Source organism: Drosophila novamexicana, unplaced genomic scaffold (assembly GCF_003285875.2).
Source record: "Drosophila novamexicana strain 15010-1031.04,08,12 unplaced genomic scaffold, DnovRS2.1 tig00000108-arrow-pilon, whole genome shotgun sequence".
NCBI classification, from domain to species: domain Eukaryota; kingdom Metazoa; phylum Arthropoda; class Insecta; order Diptera; family Drosophilidae; genus Drosophila; species Drosophila novamexicana.
The window spans coordinates 4,012,547-4,033,161 of NW_020824772.1; the positions used below are offsets into that span (position 1 = coordinate 4,012,547).

Consider the following 20,615-nt stretch of genomic DNA (forward strand, 5'->3'; position numbering starts at 1 on the left):
GGCAGGCAGGCAGCATGCAGGCGCACGTTAGTGGACAAAAGTATAGAAGACACATGCCAAATGAACGACGACGTTTTGTCACATAACGTATACGTAAGGTATTTTGCCAGAGTGAGTGACTGACGTATTGCCTGATTGACAGCAGCAACAGTCAGCGCACTCAGAGGGAGGGGGACAACAAACGAAGGGTAGCACTGAGTGCACATTTAAGATATTTATTTCATGTATTTGAAATGCAAATGTGAGAGTGTGCGTGTGTGTGTGTGTGTGTGTGTGTGTGTGTGAGTGTGCAAGTGTGTGTGTGTGTTGGTTGCTTGGTTTGTTTTCTGTTCGAATTGAATGACTTGACTTGGGGCGAATGAGTGAATGAAAGAATGAATGAATCTGTAAGTTCGCTTGGCACTTTGCCGGCAGTTTGGGGCGCGGTGCCTGCGTTTTGCCTGTGCCTCTCTGAATGGACACCGGAAATAAACGACGTGACTTTTTACTAAAATATTAACCAACTATGTACATACATATAATACAAAAACATTCATATATTCACGAATCATTTTTATATAAATGCTTATACATCATATAAAAACATCTATTCGATCTACATATACACATGCATGCATGCATACATGTATGTACGCATGCATACATGTATGTCTTTCACTCGCTTTGTTTTCAACGGCGCAACAACAGTCAAATCACAATTTTCCTATGTGCCAGTGCGTCTGCGGCTTATCTTATCGCAAATAATTTGTATTTGGTATTTTTTATCGCCCTGTTCAAAAGGCATATGCGAATAATAAAATTGCAAAAACAAATCGCCCAGCCAAAGAGTCTGAACATGACTGATGATGGCATTTCTGTGTGTGTGTGTGTGTGTGTGTGTGTGTGTGTGTGTGTGTGTGTGTGTGTGTGTGTGTGTGTGTGTGTGTGTGTGTAATATTTTTAATGTATGTGCATGCACACGGCGCTCTGCGTCGCTCTCGCAGTGCGAGTATAAATACACACACACACACACACACACATACATTTGGATATGTGTGAGTGCAAAGATAGCGCACAAGAACTGAGCACAATCATATAAGAAAATACGAAACATTCGCACGACATATTGCTCTTTAATTATTTCCATTTCTTAGAAATATGTTATCTACAAAAAATGTCTTCAACATTAGGCCCCATATAACAATCGGGTTAATAGTTATGCCATTGTGAAGTCTACACTGGAAATACCAAAAACCTTATTTTTTTGTGAGTCCCAATGTTGTTCAAAGGCTACAGTTTGATTAAAATAGATTATGACAAAATATTAAGTCGTATTTCCATAGGAAGGCCCATTTTACAAAAAAAAAAATGGATTTTGACAATATTATCTTCGGTATGGTTCCCATTTGAAGCCCTCAATCGTGTCTTATTTCCTATTACTTACCCAGCGAAGCTTCATGATCTGAAATATCCGATAAACTGCATACAGTCAAATCTTTGCAGCCATTAACCGGTTCCTCTTTAATATACTTTGTGGTGGACTGAAAAATAGAAAATATATATTGAAAATAATTGTATATATAATAAAAAACTTCAAAAGAGTATGCCTATAATTAATAAACTAACAGAAACCATTTATAATGTTTATTTGTATGCTCTAGCTAGATTGTCAACAATTTTCAGTCCAATTTTAGCTTTTCATACAACTTAACTAGCTGTACATCATGTACTAAATATTACCCTAGCAAATTAGAACCACAAAACCACAAATGAATGATGTCAAATGGTCTAGCATTGGGGTAGTTGGATTTGAGCCTAGCCAAAATTTGTGTGCGGACCCCCTAAAACATAAACCGAAGCCCCGAAAACCCCTGCTCACAATCAGCAAGGCAGGCAGAACAACATAGACATGGAATAGATTGCCAGCAATTGTCAGCTGAGGGAGGGGCTGGGTGCGGGCACTGTGACTGCCCCAATTGCTGAGGCAGTCCCCTGGGTTTGATCATGTTAAGCGCGTTCTAATAAATTAAATTGTACATTTGACTTCGCATACACTGATATACACACAGGCACAGACACAGACATAGACACTAGGCTACTCAGCGCGATGATCAGTAGAGAGGGTTGTGGGAAGGGGGAGGGTGAGGGGGGAGGGGTATCATTTGTGATGTGTCTGTGGCTGCTGTTTTGTCGTTTATTGTCGTTTATGATAATGGAGGTCACAGTAGTCAAACGAAATGTTTCATAAATATCGTAATCAATTGACGCCAAACAGACAATTCAATTTGAATTTCGAATTGGAATTTGATTCGACGACAGTCTCTCAAAAAAGTTCACCTTCTATTATGTGGTTAGCTTCAAATGTCAAAAAAAAAAAAAAAGAAGTATAAAGTGAAAAAAAAACGTCGATATATAAAGGCGAAACTTAAGACACGACTTTCTGCCAGACTATAGATTAAATTACTTGACTGCATTTTCCACGCGACTGCGCATGCGGCCAGGTTCAATGCAGGTCCTTTGACTTTGCCAGGCTCGGCCAGGCTGATGACCGAGCAACCGGATGAAAGTGGTCAGCTCAACGGATATGTTTACCGCAAACTGTGGCAACATCAAATACCTTCACATGATCCAAAAAAAAAAAAGAAAACTACAAGAGAGAAAGACTATCTTTGGCAACCCGAAGAATAAATACCCTTGTGGGGTACTGTAAAACTCGTAATTGCCGAGTTTGTTGAAAATCATTCTTCCATAGAGAAACTAATTTTTCGAATGATTCTTGCTATGGAGATAAGATAAGATTCTGCTGATATCTGAGAGCTCTTTAAAGCAAGAACTTTACGACGGATTCAGTGGTCCGATCTGGTATATAATAACTGTTGAGACTGATCAAGACTATATACTTTATCAAATCGGAGAAGTCATCTTCTGTTTGTTCTGTGATCATATCATATATAAAATGATCATCAAGAAGTGCACTCGGGCAAAGGTTTTTCCTTAAATATAGAAAGCTTCTCTTGAAGATGTTCAAAGAGCAACCTAATTTTCATCTGAATGTTTAGTTGCATCCTATAGCAATAAGAACTCTAGAAAATCCGCATCAACATAAATGGAGCGTCCGATCCGACTTTTGTCTACCATGATGACGCAGCAGGGCGAAGCCTTATAATTGCCATATATTGGATGTATTGTATCCTCGCTATTGTTTGCTATTTTTGGAAGAGTTACGTATATTTTTAAATATTTACATTTCGGGCAGGTCTGTGGCTGACTATTTCTGTCATAAATTAAGTGGCACGCTCATTACTTTTATAGCGCATAAACAAACGATTTTATGCGAAAAGTTTAACGACAATGCTATACCCTACGATTCATATTTTGCAGCAAAGAAAATAAATCTAGAATATCTTTACATTAAATTATTCACGGCTACAATTAAGTTCTCAAATCATCAGCTATGTAAATAGAATGCTTTTAAATCTGATATGCTTGATGTTGAGACTGTAGGGTGTTAAAAGTGCATAAAACACAAACGCATAATATATTATTATTAATTGCGTTTTGTTTGGGCAGCCAAATTTAGATTCAGTCGACGTGTTCTGCATATCAAAACGGACTCAAGATCGCATCAATCCGTCGTTGCCTGAACTGATCCATTGTGAAGCCTGTCAAACTTGCGTGGAATATAATGGACATCGGATCGATTAGCCAACTGATCGACAGATAAATCTAGCTATGAGTGCTCCTCAAGATTATATGTGTTTTTAAAGTTTCGTATGGGAAACGCTTTTAGCTAGAGTCGGGAGAATCGTCAATTGATTGTATAAAGATTCAGCCTTTAAGGTTCTCTTAGGCTTATAGGCATTACGATCGAAATAGAATAATGTAATCATATAATCACCATAATAATGTTTAAAGCGATCTTTTTGCAACTTTTTATAGGTCCGATTTGCCCTGTCATAGGGAGTGCATATGTCGGAACTAGCCGAATCGAATCACTATATCATATAGCTTCTGTAGGAATAATCGGTCGAAATGTAGGTTCTTGTATTGAAAATAGTTTATTCTATAAGACATCTTGTCGAAAACTTAGCATTTATAAGTTTATGTTCTCTACATTTTTCAATATCTTAACAACAACAGATTACTATATCCAAGATCGGTCGAAAATTAGGCACTTATATGGAAAAGTTTTTGGTTTATCAAGATATCTTGATCAATCTTGGCATAAATAAGTTTCACTATGTTCTCTACATATGTATAACATCTTATCAACATCGGATTACTATATCATATAGCTGCCATAGAAAGGATCGCTTAAAAACCAGGCACTTGTATGGAAAACTGTTTACAAACATGTATGCAACATCTTATCAACATGGGGCATATTTTTTTTCCAATATATTTCCATTAAACTTAGTATTCTCAGAGATGTACAAATTATGAAATTCTTAATATAATAGTGGAATAGTGTCTTCTTAAGCTTGTACATTATAACATTCTAAAGTAGCTTAAAGTCGCGTGAAAACAGTTTTCTAAAACTTACCTCAACTAGGCTGGACAGAAATGTGACTTTTCTGTTCTTTTTGAGCCGCATGTTGCTGCTGCTGCTGCAGTTGCTGCTGTTGCTGCTGTTGTTCGAGAAGGAGTTGGGATTGCAGCTAGTTTTAAACAGGTGTTGTCCCGCGTTGAAATTGAGGAGTTCGTTGAAGTGCACCGCCCTGTCAAGGAAGGAGTGTGTAGTTGCCGTTGCCGTTGTTGTTGCGATTGCCGCTGCGGCTGGCAGCGCTGGGGGCAGCATAAATTTTGTTGCAGACAGATCTGTCTTACAAATCGCCACTTCCATGCTGTGTACTCATCTAGAACGGTATGAAAGTAAACAGATTGCAATTAGTAAAAGCGCAAAGTGCAAGATAAACAAGCAATCGAATGCGATCGAAGATGGATTTGATCCCATTATGATTGCAGTGGCGCTTCGAGCCCAATTTCCCATATTATTATTGGCCCATTACTTAGCAGGCTGTGCGCCGCAGTGGGCTTTATGGACCTGATTCACACCTTCAACTATGGCCGCTGTTCGCACCTTAATGCTCAATTGGAGCCAGGGATGCGTTGTTGACTTAAGAAATTATGACGCTTTGGTGCGACTCAACGTCTCGGCCGTCTGGCCAAGGCACACACAAGTACGTACACTATTTACACAGTAACAACGATCGGAACGTTTTAAAATTGCTCGCGCCACGAGACAAGAGCAACATCAAAGTGTCCGCCCCTTTTGAGCGACTCAACGCGTCTGGGGACAAGGCCACAACAAAAGGAGCCGCCGCAGTTTGCATATAAAATACGGTTTTGTTTACACAGCATCCATCATACTATATAGTTTTTAGAGCTAAGGGCTTTGATTTTCTTGCTAGAAACGTCCGATTTTCTAAATATGTTTCTAATGGATTTATTTCACTGTAGTTGTAGTTCTTCAATATTTGCCAAAAGTCACCAAGAACGAGGCGCATTTTGAAGTTTTATTTTCAAAGAAACGGCTTTTTAAAGTTCCTTTGATCTTATATGAGCTTTAAATGGAAACAAGCCACAGAAATTGGGTTAGTTTCCACAAATTGAGCGTAGGAATTAAAATCAGAAAAACTTTGCATGAAATAGGCGAGAGCGCATATATATTTCTATAATTAAAAACCTTTTCCCAGTTTTAGGCAAATTCGTTTTCTAGATATATAGAAAAACTCTAAATCTAGTAAAAGATAGCTCAGCAGAGCAAACACGCCACCTAGCGGACGATAGATGTGTACAGGGTAAAGGTAAAGAGCACAGAAACAGAAGAAACTTAATTTATCGCAGCTTGCGATTGTATTTCTTATTCTTGTAAGGCAACTTTAAATATTATAGTGAGCGCTTGAAAATACTTGAATCCAAAAAGGGGTTTTAAACAAAATAAATTAAGACTCTTTGGTCTAAATCAATAGAAGAAAGACAACGTACTCTACGCTTCGAACTTTGTCCTGCTTGATTTAGTGACATTTATCGCGAACGGAATGTCCATGGGTATTTAATTTAAATATATATGTTTATATAATCTCACGCAACAGCTTCCGGTAGGGTTGTTATCAATCTGACAAGGGCCGTACTCGCTACCGATAAGCTGGCCGAGATCGCAAAGCTTAATATTGTATTCTAATGAGCTACCAAATTATTACAAAAGAGAAAATACCAGAAAGAATTGTTTATCAAACGGAAGTGACGCTTACGAATTAATACAATAAAAATTATATATATCATAGAGAACACACGTATAGCCAGACCCGCACTACTGCTACACTTATATCTGGAATTCAGTAGCTGTTGCTTTGAGGCCTCTATAAATAATACAACTTCAAGATAAACTTAAGCAAGCAATTACGCATTTTAAATTGAATCTATGTGGAGAGGCTTGTGATAAGCGTTGCACAGCTCCGCCTAATGTAAGATCTTACATACCATTTGCATATAGTACATATATACATATATGTATATAAGTGTGTATCTGTGTGTTTGTGTCGTTGTACTTGATGCGTAGCTAAGTTATGCATTGAGCTGAGGTTTCTGTATCTGATTGTGGCAGAGTCTGCTTAATTAGATACGTTATGCAAATAAAGTTTGGGCTTCGTGACGTTGACGCTTGACGCCTGAGAGTGTCGTCTGTATGGCAATCCGTTATCTACGCACGTTATCTGCCATCTGCATATAGCTATATCTATATATATGTACATGCAAGCCGACATTTACATACAAGTTAAATGAACAGATTCCGATTCGCATTGATCTAACTGCATAAATTGTTTGTGCGCGCGTGAAATCAATTTTCATTTGATTTGCTGATTTAATTGCCGTTAGCTGTGTTAAGCTGGCCAACTGGCTAGCCCAGTTACACCCACGCCTACACACACACTCGCACACACGCACACACACACACACACGGAGCAACTGTCACACGGCGAGTGTGATTTAGTGCAGTAAATACAAAAATTAAAGTTAATCAAAATTTAAATGGACAATAAAATACCAGTGTGAAGTCAACAGCGGCATTTCATTTTCAGGGCAATCAAATCAATGCAGATACAACAACAAGTTGGGAGTGCCCGACTAGTGGATACCCTGAACCTACTTGGTAGTCGTAGATGTAAAATGTAAGATACTTTATCGGGCAGCTACTTGTCAAATTTGATGACTCTTGCTCTTAAAACCAAAGAGATTTGTTTAGGAATCAAGATTTAGATATCGATTTGTATCGATTACTTGGAAACGAGGCAAGTTATTATCGATTATCGGCAACAAACTCGTAATGTACGGACTTTTGAGCATGTCAAGTCTCCAGATTTAAAAGGTTCTGAGATGGACGCGTTCATGCATACGGACGGAAAGGCAGACGAGTCTGGCTAGTTCGACTCGACTATTGATGCTGATCAAGATGCTTCTTGCTGCCATCTACATTTGAAAAAAACACATTATACCCTTTTCACCCATTTTCAATTGGATCGGAAGTGTTTCGACAATTACAGAGTACATATGGCAAATATGCATCTAATTGACATGACAGCGCAATAGTGCATATTATAGTGCAAATAAATATTATAGTGCATATATACACATAAATGTATGTGGAACATGCTTTATAAGTATTTTCGACACATGCACTCAGTACACTTCGCACACGAAAATAATTTATTGACGCATAAAATTGGCTGAAATAATAAGCAAAGGAATATTCAGATTGACTTTACGTGTGCGCAGCACACTTCTGCGATAATATCCAGAGCCGACATTTAAAAATACACACATACATATATGTATTAATAATATATGTGTATTTAGTTGTTAACTTAAAGCATCGTGCAGCCAAGTTGATCAAGTGGCAGAAAGAAACGATAATGTTTATCGGAATGTTTGCCAAGTACCCATTACTTCAATCTGTTAGCTTAAGAGCTCGCTATCAGCCAATTAGCCGGAATTACGCGCACTTAATATATTTTCAATAATTATCAGCTCATATTGGTTTTTCTTCTCATAAATCAACTTAATAGTAACGATATTTTATAGGTGTATTGAACAAAATCGAATTTAGAGAAAATTTTAGAAAATTCGTGTTCTTTTTATCGAAATAAATAGATAACTATCCATAATTTAATATATGTAAGTACAAGTTCTTAAATAACATCATTGCTATTTTTATGCAAGCACACGTTTGCTATGGATGATCGATTTGACGTAGCTTAAGCACCAATTGATAAGAAACTGAATGTTCTATCTATCTATATCTGTTAGATTTCACAAAAACCTATCGGAGAGCTGCGACAGAGAAGGCCGCTTATAACCAGTTAAACTACGTCAATTTTGTGGCCACGATGCAGTATAGAAAAAACACGATCTTATCTCAGAGCCATGCAGATAAGGGAGAGCTGCTAAAAAGACAGCAACTGAGAGCAACTTTCTACGAAGTCAAATTGAAAATCGGAGCATATGTTTTCCCTAGAAACTGACGAGTAATATGCATGGAGCATTTCGGTTTGGTAGGCGGCACAGCCAGACACAACTGCAGACAGCGCGAAGAGAAGAAGAGAAATTGAAAAAGAAGAACAAGAGGAAAAATATGGTCCAGACAACTGTGCTGTGGGACAGCACGGACAGCAGATGCTAAAGAAACAGATTGTAAACGAATATGATATTTCGATATGATGCACACTCCTTGCCCAAACTCCGAATCAGAGCCAGAGCCAGATCGAGACTCAGACTCAGACTCAGCCCCAGACGACCGCAACGTAGCATGCAACCATAGGGGTGCAATTTTTGTGTGCACGTAACGGTAGAATACACTTTAGTTGCTGTTGCTGTTCTTTTTTTAGAAAGGGATCTTCTGCTGATCTTCTGCCTGTGCGCCTGCGCACATGTGTTGACTGTCTGTCCCGCTGTCCACCTCAGCTCGGTCCCTACTATCTTAAGTTGTGTGTGTGTGTGTACGCGTGTGTGTGTGCGTGTGTATCTGATTATGGTATCGATCTTGAACTGGGTCTGTCTGCAGCAGGTTAATATCCAGCTCGAGCAAGGACCAGGATCATTAAACGTAGCATGGGGCAACGAACCAGCCTCAAAATGCGCTGAACTGTAAGTGAAGGAACATCTACTTTTTGGAATCGGTCAAATGTCAAAAGACCTGAGAAAATCAACTGAGAAAATCCATAATAAGATGGGAAAAAGAAACATATGTTCTTCTATTATTTCTAGGTATGTATGTGCATGTCTATCTATATACATATGTATGCATGTATCTTGCTTTAAAATGAATAATTCATTCATGCTTTTGATAGGACTTTTTGATTTAACATAGAGCCAATGATCCTCTAAAATGTATACCTTATTTTATTCGCCCACAGCGGGCTTCCAATTTTCAGGTTAGAGAAGTACATGCCGAGTGTCTTTATGGCCCATATTATCAATAATCGTAAATGATCTTGAGCGTTCATTGATCCACATTCCGGGCACATTAGGAAGCCCAACAGTAGCCATTTAAATAGCGATCGCTTGGCTCCCAAAAACAAAACCACAAACCTTCACACATTCCCATTAACGAAATGGGAATCGATGGCCATAAAGGTGAGAAAAGCAAAACACAAGAAGAAATGCAATCAAAGGTAGCACCGGAAACTGTAACAGTGGTAATTTCAATTATGCTCAAGGGTTGCGAGTTGGCCAGGTCCCCCTCCCCCCCACCATCCGCAGGCAAACAACCTGTAAGGTCGCCAACAGTCCTGGTGGCTAGCTGAATGGCTGTGATAGTTAAGGCCGCGGCAGCAACTTGATATAAACTGGTTTTTCCTAGATTCATTCAAGAAAACAGGCAGCACACAAGCACAGCACACACACACACACACACACACATACACCTGGGCAGAGCGAAAGGGTTTCTGGCTGTTGAATAAAAATACTTCAACTACTGTTTTCAACACTTCACTCACCGGTGGGGCAATAAAAAAGAGGCGTGTAACGCCCCTCAAATGCTGGAAGAGGTAGCCGCTGGTATTTTGTTACTTTTCAGCTTTTTTGTTGTTTTTGCTGTTTTTGTTGTTTTTGTTGTTTTGTTTTCTTCTTAAGAGTCTTTATTCTCTTTTTTATTAGGGTATCCAAATTAATTACAACTTCAAATTAGGCGCATAATCTTGATCGGGAAGATAGTCAGTCGCACGGCAAGAAAGCAGGAGCTGCCGACAGCTTTAGTTCTCACTCTCTCCCGCTCCCTCTCTCTCTCTCTCTCTCGTTATCTCTCGCTCCCTCTTTCCTTCGATATATGTATGTGTGTATCTTTTCTTTCTCCTTTGCGGCTATGGAACAGTTTTGTGGTCGCAGCTTATGGTGTGTATCTGTATCTGTATCTGTAACCCTCTGTTTATATCGCGTGGATCAGCAGGCAGGTTGATTATGGCCGGCAAGAGAGATTACGTACGTGTCTGAAACAAAGCGCACGAAAGGAAACGCAGAGAATTGAGATCGGGGATCGGATCGGATCGGATCGGGTCTTGGCTTTAGTTCGGCTTATAAGACGCAACGCTGACGCTGACGCCGACGCCGACGCGGCAGAGATCGAACGACTACGGATCAGAGCGACCCACACAGACAAGCCCGACTACACTACACGCACACACACTTATATATACGCGCACGCACAGACGATCTTTTAAGCGATTTTGTGGTTTTGTAGACAGATTTTTGAATCTTTGCCGTTGGCCGTTGCCGTTGCTGGCTGCCGCTTTGTGGCTCTTTTTCACGAAAAGGTTTAACGTTTTAGCCGCTTATTTGGCTCTATCAATATTTGAACCGCCGTCTTACTACGATATAATTGATATTTGTTTGAACAGAAACAGCAATAACTTCTCTATTGCGATTTTCGAATTTGAATTGCACTCATTTCGATGACACAAAAATAACAAGATTTGGCTATCGATTGGCGTTTCTGTTTGCTGCTTTTTCTTTGGCAACGACCGACGACGACGCACTCGCGAGTTGCGATCACAGCATCGAGCAGAATTCTTGCTAATTAAATTGTGTACGTTTGTTGTTGTTTGTTTTGTATTGCGTATAGTTAAGGACCATTGAAATATTCAAACACATAACCGTTAAGCAGTGTGGGCAAGAGACACAACACACACATCGCGTCCAAACGCAAAGAGAGTCGACAACAAACTGAAGCAGGCAGCGCAGCAGCAGACACAACAACACGCCGAACGCCGACGCCGACGCGTTCATACATATGTGCGAAGAGAGGGAATTGAGCGAGCGGAGCAAGTACCGAAGCAGAACAAGAAGAAGGAGCGGCGAACAGCGAACTGCGAACGGCGAACGTGGAGCTCAGAGTGTAGCAACTGATAACGCCAAAAAAGCGAGAGTACTTTTTTTCGCGCTACTCTTGCATGGGTGTGCGCAAAATACACACAAAGAAACACAATACAAAAAGAATGAATACATACAGACCGATTCCCATTTACATATGTATGCACACGGGAATATGCAAAATAAGTCTGTCAAATGCACGCAATACAAAGATCCCAAAAGAGAGCACTGCGAGTGAGAGAAGCAAGAGCTACTATTTTCCGCAAGCAAAACGAACAAGAACCCACACACACTTACACGCACACACACCGATGTGCAGTCTGAGCGAAAAGAAAATCAGAATAACCCAAACAACAAAAACAAAGTGTTTCTACACGAATAACAACAACGCCACTAAAAAAAAACTCTGCGTGGTCAGAACACTACAAGTGTGTGCGTTTAGGTAACTGCATGAGTGTGAGTGAGTGTAACTGTGTGCGTTAGTGTAGCTGCGACTGTGTGCGGCAATCATTTTTAGCAAGCGACGCACAGTGACACCAGAACTGCAAATGAATTGTTGAATATGCCCACTGTTCATACGAAGCGCTCCCAGAAAGGCTGCAAACAGGTTTAAAAATATACGTACATATAGCCAAAAGCATAGATACACACATATACGTGCAAGTGTTTATATTCTGGCAACGCTTTTGGCATAAATAAAATACATATGCAACGATACGTTTATATATATGTATGTATGTGTGTGTATATGTAGTCGGGCATCACTGGCGCTACAGGAATGGGCAATAAGATTGAGCGGCTCCTGTTCCCTGTTCCAGTGGCAGCCTTGCATAACGAACACGTGTAACCAACATGGTTGACTACCAGCGACAGCGTTTCCTATAACAGAGAAATTGTCAACTTTGGGGTAGGGGCAGCAATTAAATTACTTCACAGCGACAAGTGCACGGCGCAGCAGGACGAACTGAACGAAAGAGACCTGCCGCTCGGTATGAAAGAGAGAAAGAGAGAGAGAGAGACAGAGAGAGAGCGCATGAGCGAGAGTCACAAAAGTGAGAAGAGCGCTTGCGCGCAGTGTTGGTTGTGTGCATGTGTAAGTCGTGTGTTTGCGCATACACGTACATAGGTATGCGTTGCTCGCCGACTGCATTTTTACTACGCGTGTAGGTGAGCCGGATTTTATGAATGAATTTTGTTGTGTGCGTGTGTAATTTGATTTGAGGCTAAAAACATACACAATGCAAGCAGACAACTTTATGGCCACATAATAGAAAATAAACTGCAAGCTAAACAGACTGAAATTAACATACTTATATATACACAATTAACACAGGTCTACCAACTCAACAGGCTGAATCTTTATGTGAGGATACACTTTAATTTGCTTCAAATGTTTAGTAAAAACGCCATATAACAAATAGACAGAATGTCTAGAACATACCCCATAAACTAGTCAAGGCATATTTTGTATTTGTGTGTGCATATTAATTTATGAGATATAACAATAACTGGTAAAAATATTCATCATATGTGTATGTATTTAAAAAACGTTTGTTTATTATAACAGGCAATCTCGTAAATTGATTTTTTTACATATTATTGTTAGCTGTTAAGTTATTTACAATAAAAGCTATTTCCTTCGGCTTCCTTAAGAAATGCAAATTTGTTTTATATTATTATGTATTAAATTTGTCTTACCTTTAAAATGGGATATTCGTTAACTTAGCAATTTCGTCAAATTACGAAGCCAACTTCAAGTGGGTTGACAATCTGCGCGCAACCAGCTTCATGCTGCTCAAATTTGCGTTTGCAGCCAACCTCACGTGGCGCATATTCGTAAGTCACTTGAAGTTGGCTGCGCGTGATAAATATCGTAGTATCGATATTTTAATTTGCGATATTTTAAATCGCACATCGCCAGCTGCAATAAAGGCGCCAAATTAAGGCTGCAGTTTCGTGTGATAAACATAAATGTGTTGCAAATAAATATTGAAATGGCAGACGCTGGCAAAACTAAGGTGCTGCAAAACACTGGCAAGTTTGTTAGCGAAACGCGCGCTGAGGGGTAGGTGTGCATGCAGCCATTCTCGGTGGAGCACTAAATCTATTGCTCTTTGTCTTGTTTTGCCAGCGACGACTTCTTCAATGAAGCTGGTTACCGGCAGTCGCGGGAGAATGATAAAATCGACTCCAAATATGGCTTTGACAGGGTCAAGGATAGCCAGGAGCGCACAGGCTATCTCATCAATATGCATACGGTAAGCTTTTCGTTGCAGTATCAAAATGATTGATTAATTATGCTTTGATTTATCTTGCAGAACGAGGTGCTCGACGATGATCGTCGTTTGGTGGCTGCTCTGGACTTGTTCTTTATCCAAATGGACGGTTCGCGTTTCAAGTGCACAGTGGCCTATAAGCCGTATCTGCTGATACGTCCTGAGGTGAATATGCATCTTGAGGTGGCGCGCTTCTTGGGCCGCAAGTATTCTGGACAGATTGCGAGCCTTGAGCACATCAACAAGGAGGACTTGGATTTGGCCAACCATCTGTCCGGTCTGCAGCAGCATTATCTGAAGCTCTCGTTTCTCAATCAAACAGCCATGACCAAAGTGCGTCGCGAACTAATGGCTGCAGTGCGTCGCAATACAGAGCGCGAGAAATCCAACACGTACTACATGCAAATGCTGGCCAATTCGCTGGCCCAGTCTGCTAGCGGCGCTGATGACGGCAGCGGCAAGCGGCAGCAGGATTATATGGACTGTATTATGGATATACGGGAGCACGATGTGCCCTACCATGTGCGCGTATCGATTGATTTGCGCATCTTTTGCGGCCAGTGGTATAATATACGTTGTCGCAGCGGCGTGGAGCTGCCGGTTATCACTTGCCGGCCGGATATATTGGACAGACCGGAGCCTGTGGTGCTGGCCTTTGATATAGAGACAACAAAGCTGCCGCTTAAATTTCCCGATGCGCAAACCGATCAGATCATGATGATCTCCTATATGATTGATGGCCAGGGCTATTTAATAACCAATCGGGAGATCATCTCCTCCAATATAGAAGACTTTGAGTACACGCCCAAGCCGGAATTTGAGGGAAATTTCATCATATTCAACGAGGAGAATGAGATGCAGCTGCTGCAAAAATTCTTTGATCACATCATGGAGGTGCGTCCGCACATTGTGGTCACCTACAATGGTGACTTTTTCGATTGGCCTTTTGTGGAGACGCGCGCCGCTGTCTATGATCTGGATATGAAGCAAGAGATTGGCTTTTCCAAAATGCGTGATGGCATCTATTTGAGTCGACCCTCGATACACATGGATTGTCTGTGCTGGGTGAAGCGAGATTCCTATTTGCCGGTTGGCTCACAGGGCCTAAAGGCAGTGGCCAAGGCCAAGCTGCGCTACGATCCCGTCGAGCTGGATCCCGAGGACATGTGCCGCATGGCTGTGGAAGAGCCGCAGGTGCTGTCCAATTACTCAGTTTCTGATGCGGTGGCTACCTATTATCTGTACATGAAGTACGTGCATCCCTTTATATTTGCCCTAAATACCATTATTCCCATGGAGCCGGATGAGATATTGCGCAAGGGCTCCGGCACATTGTGCGAAACGCTGCTCATGGTTCAGGCCTATCATGCGAACATTGTCTTTCCGAACAAGCACCAGAGCGAGCTGAACAAGCTTTCCAATGAGGGTCATGTGCTGGACTCCGAGACATATGTGGGCGGCCATGTGGAGGCGCTAGAGTCGGGCGTCTTTCGCGCTGATATACCCTGCCGTTTCAGGCTGGATCCGAACATGGTCAAGCAGCTAATGGATCAGGTGGACGCTGTGCTCAAGCACGCCATCGAGGTGGAGGAGAGCATTCCTCTGCAGCTGGTCAGCAATTTGGATGAGGTCAAGCAGGAGATTGTCCAGGCACTGCAGGGCTTGCACGACATACCCAATAGACTCGAACAGCCGGTCATCTATCATTTGGATGTGGGTGCCATGTACCCGAATATCATCTTAACCAATCGCCTGCAGCCATCGGCAATGGTCACCGAATTGGACTGCGCTGCCTGCGACTTCAATAAGCCTGGTGTGCGCTGCAAGCGTTCCATGGACTGGCTGTGGCGTGGCGAGATGCTGCCTGCTTCGCGCAACGAGTTCCAGCGCATACAGCAGCAGCTGGAGACGGAAAAGTTTCCGCCACTCTTTCCGGGTGGACCAGCACGCGCTTTTCACGAGCTCTCTAAGGAGGATCAGGCGGCCTACGAGAAGAAGCGTCTGTCGGATTACTGCCGCAAGGCGTACAAAAAGACCAAAATCACTAAGCTGGAGACGCGCAACTCGACCATTTGCCAAAAGGAGAATAGTTTCTATGTGGACACCGTGCGCGCCTTTCGTGATCGTCGCTATGAGTACAAGGGCCTGACCAAGACGGCCAAGGCGTCGGTCAATGCGGCCATCGCCTCGGGCGATGCGGCCGAGATAAAGGCGGCCAAGGGACGCGAGGTGCTCTACGATTCACTGCAGCTGGCTCACAAGTGCATTCTCAACTCCTTCTATGGCTATGTGATGCGGCGCGGTGCGCGCTGGCATTCCATGCCCATGGCGGGCATTGTCTGCCTCACCGGCTCCAACATCATTACCAAGGCGCGCGAGATCATTGAGCGTGTGGGTCGTCCGCTGGAGCTGGACACCGATGGTATCTGGTGCATATTGCCGGGCTCATTTCCACAGGAGTTCACTGTGCACACCACTCATGAGAAGAAGAAGAAAATAAACATCTCGTATCCCAATGCTGTGCTGAATACGATGGTGAAGGATCACTTTACCAACGATCAGTACCACGAGCTGCGCAAAGCGGAGAAGGGCGAGCCGCCAAGCTACGACGTACGCGATGAGAACTCCATTTTCTTTGAGGTGGATGGCCCATATCTGGCCATGGTGCTGCCCGCCGCCAAGGAGGAGGGCAAGAAGCTAAAGAAACGCTATGCGGTATTCAATTTCGATGGCTCCTTGGCGGAGTTGAAAGGTTTCGAGGTTAAGCGACGCGGTGAGCTGCAGCTGATTAAGAACTTTCAGAGCTCCGTTTTCGAGGCATTTCTGGCTGGAAGCACACTAGAGGAGTGCTATGCCTCCGTGGCTAAGGTGGCCGATTATTGGCTGGATGTGCTCTACAGTCGCGGCTCCAATCTGCCCGACTCGGAGCTATTCGAGCTGATTGCCGAGAACAAGTCGATGTCCAAAAAGCTGGAGGAATATGGCGCCCAGAAAAGCACATCCATATCAACGGCCAAGCGTCTGGCCGAGTTCCTGGGCGAGCAAATGGTCAAGGATGCGGGTCTGGCCTGCAAGTACATCATATCCAAGAAGCCCGAGGGCGCGCCTGTCACTGAACGTGCCGTGCCGCTGGCCATCTTTCAGTCGGAGCCCAGCGTGCGGCGCCATCATTTGCGTCGCTGGCTCAAGGACAACACCATGGGCGATGCGGATATACGCGATGTGTTGGACTGGAACTACTATATTGAGCGCTTGGGCGGCACCATCCAGAAGATCATTACCATACCCGCTGCGCTGCAGGGCTTGGCCAACCCGGTGCCGCGGGTCCAGCATCCGGACTGGCTGCACAAGAAAATGCTGGAGAAGAATGATGTGTTGAAGCAGCGACGCATTAATGAGATGTTTACCAGCAGGCCGCGGCCAAAGCCTGCGCTGGCAACGGAGGATAAACAATTAGAACTGGGCGACATGGAGGATATGGCGGGTAAAGAAGATGCAGAAGCTTCAGGCAGACCAATTGTGACTAAGCGGAAGCGTGTACATCTAGATGACGATGATGAGGAAGGAAATGCGGCAGAGTCCACGCCACAGCCAAAGACATGGCGCCAGGCCCTTGGGGCACCGCCCGCCATTGGTGAAACCCGCAAGACGATAGTCGAATGGGTGCGTTTCCAGAAGCGCAAATGGGCCTGGCAGCAGGAGCAGCGCCAACGTTGTCGGCAGCAGAGCAAACGGCAGCGCAATGGCACTGAGACCGCTGCAGGAGCGGTATCTGCGCAGGCCGCGACCAGAGCAACAACATCTGCGGCTACGCTGGGTGGATTTTTGAGGCGGGCACAGCGCACACTGCTGGATCAGCCCTGGCAAATACTGCAGCTGGTGCCGGTAAACGATTTGGGGCAGTTTACTGTATGGGCTTTAATTGGCGAGGAGCTGCATCGCATCAAGTTGACGGTGCCGCGAATTTTTTATGTGAACCAGCGCAGTGCAGCGCCGCCCGAGGAGGGTCAGCTGTGGCGTAAGGTACATCGTGTACTGCCGCGCTCGCGTCCCGTTTACAATCTGTATCGGTATAGCGTGCCGGAGCAGCTGTTTCGCGACAATTGCCTGGGCATGCTGGCAGACTTGGCCACTCCCGATATCGAGGGCATCTACGAGACGCAAATGACGCTCGAATTTCGAGCGCTCATGGATATGGGCTGCATTTGTGGCGTGGAGCGCGAGGAGGCACGTCGCCTGGCTCTACTATCAACGCGCGAACTGGAGACCTTCAGCATTGAGCAGCTGGAACAGCGTCCACAGTCGCACATCAGATACTTGCAGCATGCCAGCACCAAGCTGCGCAAGATCTATCTATATCAGCACAATATACCCACGGCTAAGAAGGAGATCTGGGCACTGTTCTTGCTGCCCAGCAAGAAGGCCTTGGTCTTCGCTTTGGATACGGTGCGCGCCAACCAAATGCCCAACATGAAGCAGCTCTACGTGGCGGAGCGTCTGGCGCTGATCAAGAACCTGCAGCAGGCGGCACAGATTGAGAAACTGCCAGCGGAGGATTTCAGCTTTGAGGTGCTCATCGAGGTGGACGTGAAGCAGATCTACAGGCACATACAGCGCGCCTTGTCTGCCTACAAACAGGAACAGTCGGGACCCACCATGCTCTGCCTGCAGACGGCCATCGAGGCGAGGAAATTGAGCGCTGCCATGCCTGTGCTGTTGGAGTTTCCGCAGGCCCAAATACACATCTCCGATGACGCGAGCCTGCTCTCTGGCTTGGACTGGCAGCGTCAGGGTGCTCGCGCTGTGGTGCGTCATTTCCTCAACCTGAACAATGTGCTGGAGCTGATGCTAGATCAATGCCGTTACTTCCATGTGCCCATTGGCAACATGCCGCCGGATACGGTTCTCTTTGGTGCGGATCTCTTCTTTGCCCGCCTTCTCCAGAAGCACAACTTTGTGCTGTGGTGGTCGGCCAGCACTCGTCCGGATTTGGGCGGCCGTGAGGCGGACGACAGTCGACTGCTGGCTGAGTTTGAGGAGAGCATCACGGTGGTGCAGAATCGCGCCGGCTTCTACTCAGATGTGTGCGTCGAGCTGGCTCTGGACAGTCTGGCCGTGAGCGCATTGCTGCAGTCGAATAGGATTCAGGAAATGGAGGGCGCCTCCTCGGCCATTACGTTCGATGTGATGCCGCAGGCATCTCTGGAGGAAATGATCGGCACGGTGCCGGCAGCTACGTTGCCCAGCTATGATGAGACTGCTCTGTGCTCCGCCGCCTTTCGTGTTATGCGCTCCATGGTGAATGGCTGGTTACGTGAGGTGTCCATCAACCAAAACATCTTTTCCGACTTTCAAATAGTGCACTTCTATCGCTGGGTGCGCTCCAGCAATGCCCTGCTCTATGATCCAGCGCTGCGTCGATCACTAAATAATCTGATGCGTAAAATGTTCTTGCGCATCATAGCAGAGTTTAAGCGCCTGGGCGCCACTATAGTCTATGCGGACTTCAACAGGATCATACTCAGTTCGGGCAAGCGGACCGTCTCGGATGCCCTGGGCTATGTGGACTACATTGTGCAGAGTTTGCGGAACAAGGAAATGTTTCACTCCATACAGCTGAGCTTTGAACAGTGCTGGAATTTTATGCTCTGGCTGGATCAGTCTAACTTCTCGGGCATACGAGGCAGGCTGCCCAAAGGAATCGATGAGACTGTCTCAGCTATAGCGGTGGGCAGCACAACGCTGCGTCAGAGCCAGGCCCGCAATGGACATGTCAACGAGGATGACGATGATGACAATGATGATGTACAAGAAATTGAAGCTGGTCTTGAGGAGCTGCCGGAGGAGCCAGAGGAGGAGGAGGAGCTCTCCCTGGAGCTAAATTGGACTATTGGGGAGCAGCTGCCGGAGGAGAACGAGTGTCGGGAGAAATTTGAATCTCTGCTCACGCTGTTCATGCAATCTCTGGCGGAGCGCAAGACCACCGAACAGGCTATCAAGGATATTTCGCATTGTGCCTTCGATTTTGTGCTCAAGCTGCACAAGAACTATGGCAAGGGCAAGCCCAGTCCCGGGCTGGACCTCATACGCACCATTGTCAAGGTGCTGAGCGTGGATAAAGCTCTGGCGGAGCAAATTAATGAGCTGCGCCGCAATATGCTGCGTCTGGTGGGCGTCGGTGAGTTTTCCGATCTGGCCGATTGGACAGATCCCTGTGATACGTACATCATCAACGAGGTCATCTGCAAGGCGTGCAACCATTGTCGCGATCTGGATCTATGCAAGGACAAACATCGCGCCATGAAGGATGGCATGTAAGTGCATTCGACTAGCACACTTTACATCGATAATGATGCATTCTCCCCACTTGCAGACCCGTTTGGCTGTGCGCTCAGTGCTATGTGGCCTATGACAATGAGGAGATCGAGATGCGTATGATTGATGCGCTCCAACGCAAGATGATGTCCTATGTGCTGCAGGATTTGCGCTGCGAGCGCTGCAACGAAATCAAACGCGAGAATCTCGCTGAGTTTTGCACTTGTGCTGGCAACTTTTTGCCGCTCATCAGTGGCAAAGAGATTGAAACGCTGCTCAAGACATTCAGCAATGTTGCCGGCTACCACAAGATGCAGTTGCTCCAGCAAACGGTGCAGCAGGCGCAGAAAACGCCTCGTTAGACAGTCATCTGGAGATTGTAAGTAGCTTTTAAATATAACTTTTACTTTGTTATCATTAAATTCGTGTTCTTAATTAATTTGTTGTTCTTGGGCTGAGTTGATATGCTTTCGAACATGTTTTTGGAGATGTGATTGATCTTGTTATTGGCAAACTGGATTTCGTTGTCTGGTTAAATTTGTGTGACATATAATATAGCTAAAGTCAGGGCTATTGAAGACCAGTTCAGAACGTTCACATGAAATGATTCAGCAGATTAAATGTTAAACAATTAGAGTGAATTAGCAAAGCTCCAGCAATTTTTAAGAAAACATGTTTTAT

At 44.3% G+C, this 20,615-nt stretch overlaps 2 protein-coding genes across 2 annotated transcripts; one reads left to right on the forward strand and one right to left on the reverse strand.

Annotated features, from left to right (window-relative positions):
* Nucleotides 1–1,415: 1,415 nt before the first annotated feature.
* Nucleotides 1,416–10,048, reverse strand: LOC115771701 (ETS-like protein pointed). Its single transcript, XM_030717521.1, has 3 exons — nucleotides 9,975–10,048; nucleotides 4,523–4,835; nucleotides 1,416–1,520 (listed from the first exon to the last, which is right to left on the reverse strand). The coding sequence occupies exons 2-3, from the start codon at nucleotides 4,820–4,822 to the stop codon at nucleotides 1,416–1,418; spliced, it is 405 nt and encodes a 134-aa protein (XP_030573381.1). The 5' UTR covers nucleotides 4,823–4,835; nucleotides 9,975–10,048.
* A 3,289-nt stretch (nucleotides 10,049–13,337) lies between these two features.
* Nucleotides 13,338–20,320, forward strand: LOC115771870 (DNA polymerase epsilon catalytic subunit A). Its single transcript, XM_030717752.1, has 4 exons — nucleotides 13,338–13,408; nucleotides 13,475–13,601; nucleotides 13,662–19,933; nucleotides 19,993–20,320. The coding sequence occupies exons 1-4, from the start codon at nucleotides 13,338–13,340 to the stop codon at nucleotides 20,294–20,296; spliced, it is 6,774 nt and encodes a 2,257-aa protein (XP_030573612.1). The 3' UTR covers nucleotides 20,297–20,320.
* The last annotated feature ends 295 nt before the right edge of the window (nucleotides 20,321–20,615 follow it).